At 43.1% G+C, this 15,205-nt stretch overlaps 1 protein-coding gene across 3 annotated transcripts in view; it reads left to right on the top strand.

Moving 5' to 3' along the window:
• Positions 1-15,205, top strand: part of VMP1 (vacuole membrane protein 1) — a 60,470-nt gene that overhangs the window by 11,359 nt on the left and 33,906 nt on the right. For all 3 annotated transcript variants that reach the window (XM_066201657.1, XM_066201658.1, XM_066201659.1), the window contains 3 exons: positions 621-711; positions 2,236-2,346; positions 13,685-13,852. In XM_066201657.1, the coding sequence (XP_066057754.1) occupies positions 621-711; positions 2,236-2,346; positions 13,685-13,852 (370 nt within the window). The remainder of the gene's footprint in view (positions 1-620; positions 712-2,235; positions 2,347-13,684; positions 13,853-15,205) is intronic.

Here is a 15,205-nt window from a genome sequence, read left to right on the forward strand (position 1 = left end):
CAGAAAAAAAAAACCCAGTAAAACTGAACATGCTCAAAAATTATTTGGTGACAGATTACTTTGGAAAACACTTTCCTCCCTTACTCACCTAATGTTACCTAAAATACATTTGTTAAATTTGGAGCTGTTACAAGATATTAATTTTAATAGATAAGGGAAAACAGAGTAATGTAAAGATTTGTTGCAGTGACTGTCACTGTGGTTCTGGCCAGCAGCACAGCTGGAAATCAGCACTTCTGAATTGCACCCAGCTCGTCCTTGCCCAGGGCCAGTGCAGGGCCTGCTTTGCTCTCTGCTTGGCCACAGCTGCTGCTCAGGGCCTGGGTCTGACTCTTGGCTCCAGAAGCTGAATTGTTTTCAGCTTGTGTTTGTTTTCAGACAGTTACTTTGTTTTTCTTTTGTTAAAAAACAAATAAAACATGCGTGGCCGAACTTTGATCTCGCTTGACAGCCACGCAGAGATTTTTCCCTAAGGAGTAAAGGCTCCCCTCATATTTTCTTGGGAGGTTTACACTGAACCATTGTCCCTGCTGGGCACAACCCGTCCCCAGGGGTAAGTGTGTTATTTGAAATGCATGCTTAATGCACTAATTAACCCTAATTTGCCGTTTGTCTTTAAGATTGTGGCGGCGGCGAGGGGTCCTGATGTGTGTGTTGCTGGCACTGGCAGTGCTCACAGCCCTCTACTACATCGAAGGAGCGCATCAACAGGTACCACCTCTGCCTCCCTGACTCACACTCCCTTCCCTGTGCTGGGAATTGAATGAGTTGTGCTGGGATCTCCATGAATTTATAATGCACCTTTCAAACTCCTTGCTAAGGTTTTTGTTTCTCGAGTCGTGACTGCTCTGCCGGGCGTGCATGAGCTGTGTGCCAGAGGTGGGGAGGGATGAGCTGTGCTGGTGGATCTCTTCTGGTGGATCTGGAGGTGTCTCATCTGTTCCCTGAGTAAAGCACACCTCGGGTGCTGCAGCACTCCTTCACCAAGCTTTTAATAGTGCTGGGAGCTCTTGAGGGGAAATGTTTCCCTCAGTCGTGGCAGAGCTTCGTGGTTTCCAAGAAATGATTCTTGTGTTTCTGTGGAAGGGTCTCCTGCCCAGCTGGGACAGGCACATACAGAGATAGAAGATGGTTTCATGGTTCACATTCTGGTTCTGGTTCTGTGATGCTGCTTTTTGTTTCCAAATGGTCGTTTAAAGGATTTGTGGAGCTTTGGTGGACACAAAGCCTGGTGCTTTTGCAGCACTGGAAGTGTAGGACATGGCTTAAGCTTAGTGATGGTGCTGTCTGCACCTTCCCCCTCCCCATTTCTCTTGGACTTTCAGATTTTCCTGGAGGACAGAAAGCCCTTTTAAAAACCAATTCCAGCTGATACCACAGCTCTGAAATGAGCAGGTTCCCAATTCCAGAGAACTTGCTTCCATCCCTCCTGCTGTGGTGTGGCACTGCCTGCCTGAGGGATCTGCAGTTCTGGAGCCCAAGTCCTGACTTCCCGGGTTTCCTTGAGCCTGCTGGGAAGAAACCTGATCCTCTGGGACTGCTGAGGGCAGTGTCACCCTCAGCTGGCAGCCAGTGCAGGAGCTCCCTGTTAAGGAGGGGTCAGCTGTGTACACTTGGCGTTTTCAGGATGTTTTTTGTGCCCTGGCGTGTTGTAGCCTGGATAAGAATGGTGTGAATTCACCTTGGTGCTCTTGGTCCATGGATGGTGTTAAAGAGTGTCCAGAACTTGCTGTGACTTTCCCATATCCCCTCATGGCTGGGTGCAGCACACAGCCAGCATTTAATGTTTTCTTAAAAGTAACAAACCTGCTACTCACTGCTCCAAGGTGCAACATCCATCAGACTCACTGGGAGTGCAGCTGATTTCATTCCTTTATTTAAACTGTTCTGACAGTTCCCTGAGCTGCCTGGGCTCTGCTTGACACTTTCTGGGGCTTGCTCCTCGTGGGCCTGTTCTGGATTTCAACCTCCTGCTATTGAACCTGAATTTCCATCTATCTTCTTGGAAATGTGCTGATTCCCAGATGTGGTGGTTTTTTTTCTTTTGAAAGTGCAATGTTGCCTCTACATGTCTGTGTTATTACTGTAATAAATTGGAAATAGAAATATTTAGGAGTCTATTTCAGCCATTACAATCCAGATAAATGTCTGTGTTAGCTTGTAGCTTAATTTTCTCCCTTGGAGATTTCATCATTTATATTTTTTTTTCTTTGTTTGTGACTTTTCCTTGCTCAGTATGTGCGGTACATGGAGAAGAAGTTCTTCTGGTGTGCCTACTGGGTAGGATTGGGCATCCTCTCCTCTGTTGGGCTTGGAACAGGTCTCCACACGTTTCTGCTCTACTTGGTAAGGATATTTCCACACCGTGTCCTTTCTGAATTGAGTACTTTCATTGTTGCATATTTTAAAAGAGGTAAGTAAATAATTTCCTGCAAATTCTAAACATTAAATGCATCCAAAGTTGGTGCTCTGGTGAATTCTGTCCATGTTCTACACTGCATCATCATGTTCTGTGTTTGCAAGCTCTGGGTATTTTGAACTGTGGGTATTGGCCTGCTGTTGGTTAATCCTCACTTTGAAACAATGAGCCAAATCTGCAAGCTGTAGCCTCTAATCTCCTCATTTAACTGAAGCCTGATCTACTGCGTGTAGCTCAAGTGTTTCCATTTAAATTTTTTCAGAGTATTTTTTTTAGTAGCTCTAAAATGCTCATCTTTCTAACTGAAGCCACCGAAACAGGCAGCTGGTTTAAAGTTCAGTCTGTATTAATTTTGCTTGAAAAATAATAGCAAGAACAATGTTTTTCTATGAAGATAAAATATGAAAATTTGCATGATGTTGTTTATCTCAACTTAGCTATGGAAGTCAGGGAAATGTTTGGGTGTGTTTTGCTTTTGGCCATTGGATTAGTTCCTGGGTTATGAAACCACCGTCCTGGATTCAAGAAAAGGATTCATGGCCACAAAATAATTAAAACCAGTTCATGCAACAAATGTCATCTTGTATTTTGGAACAATTACAGATGTTTACTTTCAGAGCTGCTTCAATCATTAACAATAACACAGAAGACACTACAAGAAACTCCTGCCTTTCCCCCCAGCAGGGCAGTGCCTGGGAGATGGAATGGCATGGGATGAGCAGCCTCACATTTACTCTGCCTGTGGCTTCTGTCCTAAAGGCTGTGGAAGGAATTCCTGCTGAACACAAAACCAAGTCAGTGCATTGAGCACTGTCAGACCCCAGGCCACTCCAAGATGATTTTGGCACATGAAATCTTCCTAAGACAGCACCACTTCTTTTCGTAAAGGAGGTGGAGCCTTTCTTTTACTCTGCATTTAAAAATCAAAGGTCTAAATTACTTCGGTGTAGAAAAATTAAATTCCATAATACATCACTTTGATTATCCTGTGGGATAAATGAACCTCGTGCAGGTACTTAGGCCGTGACCTGAGCTGACACTGAAATAATTTATAGAAAATACAACTCCTCAGTTGGTTTATCAGTATCTCTTATGGTGAGGGTTTGGGAAGTTAACAGCCTCCCAAAGATTACAGGGATGTGTCACCCAGGAAAAGAAATGGAGTTTAATATTGTTAGGGAAGGTATTTGTTTGGAACATAAAAGGGAAGGCTTCACAAAACTCTGTTAGGAGGAGGAAACAGACTGAATAGATTACACTGAGGAATTAGAAGGTGGTTATAGAGTAAAATGTAATAAAAATGCACCATCACCATCTAAAGTGTAATTCTACAGAAGTACTGATTTCCTTTAAACATACGAGGCAGATAAGCATATTCCTGTTTCACTGAGGGAATTCCGTGAAGGCAGTGAGTAGGAAGAATGATTTATTTTCTTTTTTTTTTTTTTTTTTTTTCCTGAGCAAGATTTAGTGAGTAGCATGGTCTGCTCAGGTCAGCTAACACTTCTGGGCACTGTCTGAGCACCTCGTGGTTTACACCTCGGTGGAAACCACGCGGTTGTTGCCACTAGATGGCAGAGGGAGTGTAAAAACAGCAGCTCCCGGCCCTCACAAGCCATGTTTGCGTTTTGAGTACCTGAGCTGCTCACGTTCTTATCACGGCAGCTGGAGCAGCAAGGTGTACATGGAATATGTTTTCACTGTAGTGAAACAGTGCTTGGTGTCTGCTCCCTGGGAGAGGGAGCAAGGAGTACTAACGTGAGGCTGCTGCTGCAGCATTTAGGGGTGAACTCTTTCAGAGTGGTGTTCCGGATTTAACCCGTCTGGAAATAATGCAATTAGAAGCTCCAGCTCTCAAAGGGAGGAGCTGTAACTACTTTGCTTTGTTATTTGTACAGCAGTTCCCTCTAAAAGTAGAAATATGAGACATGAAGTGAGGCTCTCAATATTAACTTCTGCATTACCATTGATCTGCTTTTCATGTTCCCTATACTTTAATTATATTTCTTCATAATGCTAAAACTTATTCTTCTGCTGACTCAAAGAAAGGAGAAGTTACAAAGCAAACCCTCCCCTGCTTTAGTGCCTGGATTTGCTGGCAATAGAGAATAGACCCAGTAAGTGCTTTCAAATTGCTTTTAATTAATTGCTCATTTTAAAGCTGTATGTACAGGGAGGTTGTTGGGAATGCAATTACATGCTGGGAGAACAATGCCCTTGGGCCCACCCATGTGGTGCTGAGCTCTGCTGGGACTTGCAGCATTGTCTGTGCCACTGAGGGCACGTGGAGGAATTGATGGCATGTAGGCACCTGCTCGGGCTCCTTCAGCTGTCACACAGGTGCATCTGAATTAAATACACTGCATAATCCATTTTCTGCATGTGGCCAAGCGCTGGGCAGGCCCTGGAAGGTGGTTATGCAATGGCTGCAGGGTATGAATGACTCTGATGTTTGCTCTCCCTGGCCTGCTTTTAGCTGTTTTTGCAGTGTTGAAAACTGTCATTTGTCTGGATCCTTCAGAGCATCTCTCACCAGCTGCCTTTTGGAGCTGCATTCCAGTGCCAGGAGAGATCCTGGGGTGAGCTGAGAAGAGAGCACTTGGAAACAGTTTGCTAAAAGTAGAATTCAAAGCAGCCTCAGTGTGGGAGGGGTGTTGCTGCCTCAGGATCATTTTGGTTCACGTCTGATTTGGGACTTTTTTGCTCACCAATCCTTGATGCAAGAGGTCGAGCGTGTCAGTTTGATTCCAGGCTTGTATTGGTGTTCCTGTGATTCGAGAGCTTTCTGTATGTTAGAAAGGGCCTGAACATTGTCTGATGTGTCAGTTCCTAGTTTAATGCTGCTTCCTTAGTTGCTGCCAGCACTGGATGTAAAATCTGACATGGCTTTTTGGGAAACAATTCTCCTGCTGCACTTGGCACCGAGCTGAGGGCTGGCACAGAGCAGATCTTCAACGCGGGAACAGGGAAGCAAGCCACTCTTCCAAGAATGCTTTCCATTCTGACACTTTCAAAACAAGTCCACTGGCTTATTTTCCTGAAGCCCATTAAAGGATTTTCACAATTCTTTAAAAACAGCCCTTAAAAATAGTAATCATGATGTGGTTCTGTAGGAAATAAAACTACTATGATTTATGACTCCAAATACTGGTTTTAGCAGTGCGTGGCTTTTTCCTCGGTCCTGAGATGTTTTCTCTTGGTGGTAAATTAAAATATGACCAGCATGAATCACCTCATTGCCAGCAGAGGATGGCCGAGGGTAACTCGTGAGGAATTTTTTGGTGTTTGTACATCTCTGAAAGATCTTTGCTGCCGAAAATGAAAATGAATGAATGAGGTGGCGGTGCCGGAGGGCTCCGGAGCAGGGGACAGTAGGTGGAGTGCTGGGTTGGGATCGCAGCCTGTGGCCATCCCCACCCAACTCTCTGCCTCGTGCTTTGGTTTCACTTCTAGCTCTGAAAAACGGATTGTCAAAGATGTGGCCCAAAAAAAAAAAAGAGCTTAAAACGAGTGGTTGAGGGCACGGTAACGTCCCCTCTCCCTGGGGATGTGAAATCCCTGAAAGGATGAATGGCACCGAATTCCTCACCGCTCAAAAGCTCAGGCCGAGCTCTGGCTGTTTGCTTTGTTGGTGTTTTTCGTTGCTTAAATGTGGATTTTATTTGCTGCTGCTGGAGCCGAGGGGGCGACTGCTGAGGGGGTTTGTGCTGGTGGCCGGGCGAGCACAAACAGGAAATGTGAGCTACAATAGCAATGGTTGTGCCGAGGTCCAGCCCGGATATTTCAGCCCTGGAATATCTGAGTTTGTCAGGAATTCTTATGGTGGAAGAGGGCACAGCAAAAAAAAAAAAAAATAACGAGCAGAAATGTGCCTTTGAAGAGAAAAAAAGTGAGTGAGAAAGGCAATGTCCTTATTTCTAGTGCTGCCCTGAGAGAGCAGGGCAGGGTTTGTCTGGCTTTGAGGGCTCGGCATCTCACTTTCATTCTGAATTGGTTCCCCTCACCCGGCGGTGACGTTCTGTCCTCCCCAAACAGTCCCAGTCTGCAGCTGAAATGAGCCCCTGTGTTGGCCCTACCCAAACTGGTTTAGGTTAGAACATGAAGATTTAAAAGCCAGACACTTGTGCAATAATGAGTCCATTATCTTGGGGGAAAAAAAAATAAATAAAAAAAAAAGAAAAAAAAAAAGAAAAAGATGTTGGTGTAAATAACTTAAAAAACCCACACAAATAAACCGTTTCCTGTCAGGACTACTGAAAGCTTTTTTTAAGTCAAACCTAATTCCTTTTAGTTCTCTTGTTCCAGGAGCTGAGCTTGTAAGAGGACTTGTGATAAAAATTACTTAAGTCCCTCTTAAAAGAGAAGCTCACAAAACAGGACTTACTCCGCTTTTATGAAGTAGACAGAACAATTTAGAAACCCACACGACTTATTCTGATTTTTTTTTCCCTCCACTTACTTCCTCGTGACTAACACAGGAGTATTTTCATAGTAATTATCAGCTTCCAGGAGAGGTTTTGCTCTTTCCACGCAGATCATTCAAAACTATTGTGAGTAACCCAGAGAATGATGGTCCTGTGTGTAAAGGAAAAAGTGAGAAACAAAGGCTGAGCTGCCTCAGCCAGGTGGGAGGTGCAGCAGTGCTCCCCTTCCCAGCGCTGAATTCTTTTTGTGAAGTGAGGTGTTCATTTCCAGCCCTCGCTGTTCTCCGATTCACATGTCAACTTTTGCAAGCCTAAAACAAAGGAAATAAGAAAAAAAGCGCTTTTGTCTAATACCTGTGCTCACATTACTGCCATTGAATTGCTGAGGTGGTTGAAAGAAAAATACGTGGAGGGTGCAGAAGGCAGAAATTAATTCTAAAATAAGTTGAAATGGAGCCTGTTTGTGTGAGGGTCGTTTTGGTCTCTTACTCTGTCATTTGTTTTTTTCCTGTCTCTAAACTACTTCCTCCAGCTGTCCTAAGCTTTCTACAATGAACTGAAATATCCTGGAATCCGTGAATCAACACGAAACTTTTTAAAACATCACTTTTGCAATGATCTCACCAGAAATTCCTGCTTACAGCACACCTGGGCTCTGTCCTGCTTGAAACGGCAGTACTGATACTAATAATGCACGGATGAACTGGGAGGGTGTGCTGAATTAACTGGACACTGCTGCTAAATCAGTTGTGCAATCTGGGTGTTCCTTAAAGCTTCTGGTGGCTCGCTTGCGTTTTAAAAATCGGAGCTGAAAAGTGATGTTTTCAAGGAGAAAAAACGGTCGATTTGAACTCTTGGTGCCTCTAAGTGCTCCTATTGTTGTGTCGGGTGCCTGTAGATACCTACAGAGAGTAAACCCAGCACTGCTGGCTTAGCTCAGACTGTGCAACAACAGTCCCGGGGTGATGGAGGAGTTAATGGGACCACGGCTGCACCCTTTTCTTCCTCCTGAAGGTTGATGGACTTTACCTTTTAGAAGCTGACGCCCCGTTTTCATTATCTGCTCTCCACTTCCTCAAGGTTTGTTCTGTCAGATCTCTGCCGGGAGGACACGTTGTGCTTTCTCCTCGTTTGTTCCCTTGGAGGTTTTACAGTTTTTTGGTTTTGTTGGTTATGGTTTTTGTTGTTTTTTTGTGTTTTTTTTTTTTTTTAATGCACAGCCTGAACTTTATACCTTTCACGTCCTGCTTCCTGGAGCAGGTTGAAAATAACGATGATTGTGCAGAACGATCTCTAATTGGAGATTTGAAAGCCAATCACCACTGCTGGTAGCAGTTTGAATAAACGCTGAGGTTTATTCTTCAGCAATGACTGGATGGCTAGGGAAGGGCAAGGAGAGAACACTTGACAGAGTATTTTATTGTTTTATTAATGATTTTTCTGTCAGCAGCAGGAGATAAACTTGAATTCTTGCAATTGTGCCTCCCCCTGACATGAGTCTATCTGTTCCTATAGAAAGTAATGTAGGCACAGCCTTAAAAAAAATCTGCTTTTCATGTTACTCCTTTAGAGCAGCACCGTGGCCCTTGACACAGGCAGTGGTGCCACGTGCTGCCCCCTCAGTGGCTCTTGTTTAGTCAAATTCAGAGTTTGTGGCCGATCATTTGGAATTTCCATCAGCTCTGCTCCTTGGGGCGAGGCGTGGCTGAAGTGGGAATAGAAACTGAGCCACAGCCACGTGAGTGTAAAATTAATATACAGCTTGAAATGCTGTGGAGGTCTTTAAAGCCAGCCCTGAGCACTGGATGGATGTTTGTGTCACTTGAGGATGCTCTAGGTACAGGATCCTCCGTCCCCAGCCCCGATTTCCAGCCAGCACCACATACCAGACGTTATAAAATCATGAGACGTTTTAATCTCAGAACACAGACAGACAGACAAACTGCACATATTTACCAGCCATCTCCAGACCAAGCTTCTCCCTCTTAATCACAGAGCAGTTCTCTCTGCGGGTAGTTGTCCACCGTTCTCAGAGATAAAAGAGGCTCTGTGACTGTGGTGTGACTTTCTGGAGAGGTGTAATGACTTCGTGGATAACTATGGGATGAGTCGTGGCCTGGGGCACCACTCAGAGGATGTTTCCCATGAGAAGCAAGCTTTTGTTTTTCCAATTTATCTCCATCAAATACATCATGACATGTTCTCCCCCTGTGCAAAGGCTGAGTCTTGAACCCGGTGTGAAGAGCAGAGTATCCATGGAGGAAAACAGATTTTTAGTGCATTAAGTTCAGGGTAATATTTTTCTTGCTGGCAGACATATCGCTTTTCTTTGAGAAATGTTTCTAAATTAAAGCCAGTCTAAAATTATATCTTCCCCCAAAATAAAAGGTTAAAATTAGTTGTGGTTGTTCTCGTATCACTTGAGCAGCCTGGCTGTTCTGTGAGGGGCCATGTGAGAAACCAACACTTGATACAGGATTTGTTTGGAGCTTTAATTGACTTCCCAGTCCAGGTGCTCAGAGTGATTAATAATGTGAAAATACAATTCATTTTTAATTGGATGTTCAGTCACTTTTCCTTATGGTGAAGACTTTCTGCTATAAGAATTACACAGATCAACATGGTTTTAAGGATTTTAACTCGTGATTTTTTTTACATGTGGCTGCTGTCTCTTTCTACTTCCACACATAAATTTCCAAGCACATATTATAGATAAAAAGATTTCTACTTTCTAGAAATTTCATAATACATCATTTTAAGTAACTTCTTTCTGTGCCATTCCAATTTGGGTGCCTTCAGTCACTGGAATAAAACTCCTTTGATGGCCTGTGAGTTCAAGAGTTCGAAGTTACCTTCTCTGAGACATTGGGGTTGTGCAGACAGGCATTTCCAAACTCCCCTGATCTGCTGTTGCTAAGAAATAGATTTATGTTGAGTTCATCTCGATGAGCAAATCTTGTCTTGTTTGATTTGCAAATCGTACAGATATTTCTAACACATCACATTCCGGCCTGACCACAGGCTCCTTCTGGTCGTCAGCAGTGGCAAGGAAATGTTTCTCACCCGAGTCAGCAGAATGCTTCTCAATTCCTCCTCTGCTGGCCTTTGTTAGTGCCTCCTGCAGCTTAAAAGGGGAAAAAAAAAATCATTGGAAGAGGGTGAGGGAAAGACAGTTGGTGTTTAGGATCTTACATGCCTTGAGTTTCAGTGATTTTTCCTGGGCTGGCCAGGGGCACATCCGAATCACCCGGGATTTAGTGTTGGAGTGATGGGGTTTGAAGCATTTGGTTCTTTTCAAAGGTAGAGCTACAGTCACAGTCCAAGGGGGACATCTGAGAGGACTGTTCTGAAGTATTGGAATAGTCTGCCTGGGGAGGTGGTGGATTCTCCAGCTCTGGATGCGTTTAAGAGAAGACTGGATGTGGCACTCGGTGCCATGGTTTAGTTGAGGTTAGGGTTGGGTTGGACTTGATGATCTTTGGAGGTCTCTTCCAACCTACCGATTCTGTGATTCTGTGACTTCCCCAAGTGTTGAAACAAACTGAACCATTGCAGGGAGGCAAAACACTCAGTGTTTCCTGCAGGCCCACACAGAGGAGGAGGAGGAGGAGGAGAGGGTGGAGGAGATGTTATTTGTGAAGAGGATTGAAAAACTGGATGAGAATGAATCCTCCTTGGTGTAGAGTCAGGGGTTTTCCAAAGCTGCCACCTCGAGCCTGTTTGAGGCTGGCTCCCTGCTCCATTCAGAGTTAAACCACCAGAGTTAAATAGAAATGAACCCCCCCATCCTCCTGCTCCTCCTCCCAGCCCTGGGCCTGTTCAGCCAAGCGTTGTTTGGAGGTGTTTGGTACCCAGGGCTTTGGGGAAGCCCCAAAATCAGGTGTTGGGGGTGTTGCTCCGAGCCTGCCAAGCCTGGGACAGTGTCCCTGTGACCCACAGGACACCCAGACACGGGAGGAGGACACAGGATTGCTCTGCTTGCCTTCAGCTCACTCCAGTTCCATCCCACACTTCATCACTCTGAACAAACCATTTGCATTTATTCCTCATTCCAGTTCAAATGTGGCTTCTGTGGCTTCCACCACTCCAACTTTTTTCCATTATAGAATTGTTTACATTGCTCTGGGAGAGTTTCTCTTCCCTTGGCCAGGCCTTCAGGTGGCCCTTCACAGCTGCTTTGTGAAATGCCTTGTTTTGTTTTTTCCATTGGCTACTCCCTGTGACATTTTTGCTTTTTGCAGACGTTTGTTGAGACTGGGAGGGCTCTCAGCAGGAGAGTTTGGAGGTTGTTCAGCCACTTGCAGGGTGGCAGCTCTGCTGGGAGAGGCTCCTGCAGCATCTCCAGTTGGGCATTTTGTCCTTGTGTGCTCCCCTGGGATTTTAGGACCTGCTTTATCCGCCTTGGGAGGAAACCTTGGGTGATGCTGTAGCCTTGCAAGGGCTGGGGGCTGCTTATCACTGCTGATAGTGGTGATTAAATTTGTCTTTTGCAATTCTAAATAAGCTGGCTGTTGTTCCTCTCTGCTATGGTGTGTATTCCAAATTTTGTGGAAGTGAAAGCCCCTCCTCTGGATTCCCACAGGGTCTCACTGCCTTGGCCAGGGCCTTGGGGGAATGGTCATTTACACCTCAAACCCGGGGGAGTTTCCTCCAGGCAAATCTGCCTTTCAGGAGAGTTTCACTGCAGATTTCTGCGGGTGAAAACCATTAATTTCAGGATGATGACTTGAGATCCTTTTTTTTTTATTATTTTTTTTTTGTCCCAAGGTATCTCTCAGACCTAGGGAGGGGCAAGCAGGGGATGGGATTAAACTCTCCAAGTTTCAGAGTGGAGAAAGAGGTTCCCAGGTTTGCCATAAATGTACTTTACAATTTTAGGGAAGTTTAAAATCTCTCTGCATCTGCCCTTGATGAGTGAAAGAGAGAGATGTTATTTATTTAGCTCTGAAGCTGCTGTGGAGATGATCTTGCTACAGGTACCAAGGAGTTTATTGCCAGTAGGGCCTACAGGAATATTAATAATATAAATTATTACTCATTGGTTCATTCTCCCAGTCTTTGTTCTCTCTTCCATATCAAAATCTCTCTTGTGTATCAATTTCTGGATCCCCTCTTTTTCAGTTTTATTTCACTGAACCTTTTTCCTCTCCCCAAGAGAGACCGTGCCTCGTTTATCATCTCACAGGCTTTGTATTTCTGCAATCCAAAATACACCCAAGCACTCGGAATGAGCCTCCTGTAAAGCAACAAGGAATAAAATAAAAGACTTTTCTTGCTATCAGAGCAGCTTGTCCTTTACCAGTTGCATGCCAGCAGAATGGGTTTATTTTGAATTGTTTGCTTATGACAGCAGTAGTTGCAGCTGCCATACAGAAAATATAACTGGGATTTTATTTCAACCTTCGTTCACTGTCACTGAAAAAATTCCAGCGTGGATGTCACTGCCTCAGTCCAGTGCTCTGAAACGTTGGTGAGTGAACGTCATGTTCCCAGCAAATCCAGGAGTGATGGAGCTTCCCCTTTTGTGGGGGGATTTCACCCTTTAATGTGCAAATGAAGCTTTTGGGGGGCTGGATGTGTCCCTGCCTCCCGCATTTCAAAGGGAGCTCTGGGAGCCCTGGGCAGGGCTCAGCTCTCTCACACTTTCCCTCTATTCTCTAATAAATCAAACTTTGATTTTTTTTTTTTTTTGGAGGGGTGGTATATCAAACTCCCTTATTGCTCTAATAAAATGAATGTAAATTAAGATTGCAGATCAAAACGTAGAAGAAAATTGCTGGCAGTACTTCCCAGCCCGATGTCAAAACCCATCAAATAATGAATAGCAAAAGTAAAGGTTTGTGTAATTTGTTCTGCACTTAATGAAACTTTTAGATTTATATAAATCTGTGGTTTTACATCAAGACCTCACTTCAATGCCGTAATTTTAATTTTTTCCCCCTCCCTCTTCCCTGGACAGTGTTTCCGTGACCTTTGTTAAGTGATTGTTTTGTAGCTACAATGTCTGGTGTTCAGATTGTTTGAATTGCTTCTCAATTCTTTTGTATTAAAAATAATGGCAATTCTTTCAGGTTTTTAAACTATGTAGCAATTAATTTCTTGAACAGATTTTTATGCTGGTTTTATTTAGAGGTCTGTCCAAAAAAAAATCTTTCAGTGTAAGACGGAGACTAAAATTAATTCAGTTAAATGGTATTTAAATAATGTTTAAGTTCTGAATTACATTTCAAACCATTTTTTTTTTTTTTTTTTAGCAAAAAGCAGTGAGGTCACTTTCATGTTTACACAGAAAAAAACAGACACAAACTAAACAACTGGCTGTTGGAGAAAAATACAGAAGTTAAGAAAGTCTGCTGCAAGATGTCATTAAACCCAGACATTTAAAAAAAATAATGTATCATTTAAATGCCTAATCCTCTAAAAGCAGGAGTAGGGAAAACACCTCCTCTAATAAAGCTGTAGGCCATAAATACCTTCAGGAGAACATTGTAAAATATTTGAAAATTCCTGTTTGTTTTTTTTTAAAATAAGGGTTCTTATTGCTCCTTGGCAACCTTCTAAGTGGCAGGGCAAAAGCTGAAAGGGCCCTAAACATTTTAGTGGCTCAAAAGCAAGGTTTAATTTTTTTAAAAGTACATTGCTAGCTCAACATTTCAATTCATATGGTCTTAAGAAATAAACTCCAACAAACAAGAATTTTACATAAATAACATTACCTATGGCCAAAGTGAGGAGCACTAAGTTTTAACCCAGAGACAAAAGGGAGGGGGGGGTAATTTTAATTTTTATTCTACCTCACATAAAATACAATTGAAATTTCTTTGTCGTTTTTATTTTCCAGGGTCCACACATAGCCTCAGTGACTCTTGCTGCCTATGAATGTAACTCTGTGAATTTCCCTGAGCCTCCTTACCCGGATCAAATCATATGCCCTGATGAGGAGACAGCTGAAGGCTCCATCTCCTTGTGGGCAATCATCTCAAAAGTCAGGCTGGAGGCCTGCATGTGGGTAAGGCTTGTTTAAAAAAAAAAAAAAAATTCTGCAATTTCTACTTGTGTATTTCATTTCTGCGGCCAGCAGCAGACAAAAAAATTCCTCCGTTAGCCAAATAATGATGGGTTACACTGCCCAAGGTAAAAGTGAGAAGTTGTCTTCCTGGTGAACCTTTTAGCCCTGGTCATTTTAATGCTTTTTAATAATATATTCCTGGGATGTTTTGATCAGCTGCAGTGCTGTTTGCTAAGTATCAGCAGAAAACTTGAAGGGTAATTGATGTAAAAAAGTAAATTTTGGGAAGGGTGTCCGCACCCCAGATGATCTGGCAGCTCTCAGGTCTAAGCAAGAAATACTTCCAAAAATTTGGGGCCTGTGACACGAGTGAAGCTGCAGGACCTCATCTCACAGCTTGTTCTGGGCTGCAGCAGTAAATTAGACTAAATTAAAATAATTCATTTTCCACATTTTTACATCTTTTATTTCTGTTGTTCTGCCTGTTTCCACTTTTCTCTTAAGAGCTGACCTGCTTTTCCTGTTTAAGTGAATCAGGGTCTTAGGAAACGCTGTCATTGGAACTTCCTTTCTGTTTTCCTCTTTTTTTCTCTTTTTTTTTTTTAATCTTCAGCTTCTTGTAGAAGTTTAATTTTTGGAGGATTTTGGTCAGCCAGGCTGGTTTTTTTTTTCATTACATGTAGATTATTTTGAATTGCAGTTTACACAGATGCTTCTGCTGTGAACTGCATGCCAAATTAACTTCATTTTGCTGCTGACTTCCTGTCCCGGCTGATGATTTAATTACTAAATTCTTGGTTGACCAGCTCCAATGCAGAGAAAGGAAGTTCTAAAAACAGTATCTGATGCCTGCCCTGGTGTTCTTTAATATATAAGGCAACTGGTCACTGCAATTTTTTAAATAGCAGCAGTTGTGTTAGTTACAGAAACTCCAGTCAGGTTGTGTGAGTTTAGAGACTGAAATCAAAATAGTAACAGAGAAAGTGGACTCAGAGCCTTGTCAAAAAGCAAAGTACAGCTTAAATTTCACTCCTAACGAAAGGCCAGAATTGCCTGAATGCTCAGTAAATGTATAAATACTTACAAGACTATAAATGCATAAAAAGATTTCTCTTTATTTTCTTCCTCTGCTGAAATCTGTTTAATAGAGACGAGCAATAAAAATGGCATTTACAGCTACGTTTCTAGGGTTGCAAAATAAAAATGCAGCTGAGGGTAAACATCTCTTGCTTCATCTGCAGCATGTAAAAACTGAGCTATGAGGAGAATTAAGTTTAGAAATGAGTGAACAAGAGTTGCAGCCTCTGGAATCTCGTGTCCTCCAGAGCAGCCATGAGGGAGAACGAGCAGTGC

Source organism: Chamaea fasciata, unplaced genomic scaffold, assembly GCF_029207755.1.
Source record: "Chamaea fasciata isolate MVZ Bird 193981 ecotype frontalis unplaced genomic scaffold, bChaFas1.0.hap1 SCAF_21, whole genome shotgun sequence".
Classification (NCBI taxonomy): Eukaryota; Metazoa; Chordata; class Aves; order Passeriformes; family Sylviidae; genus Chamaea; species Chamaea fasciata.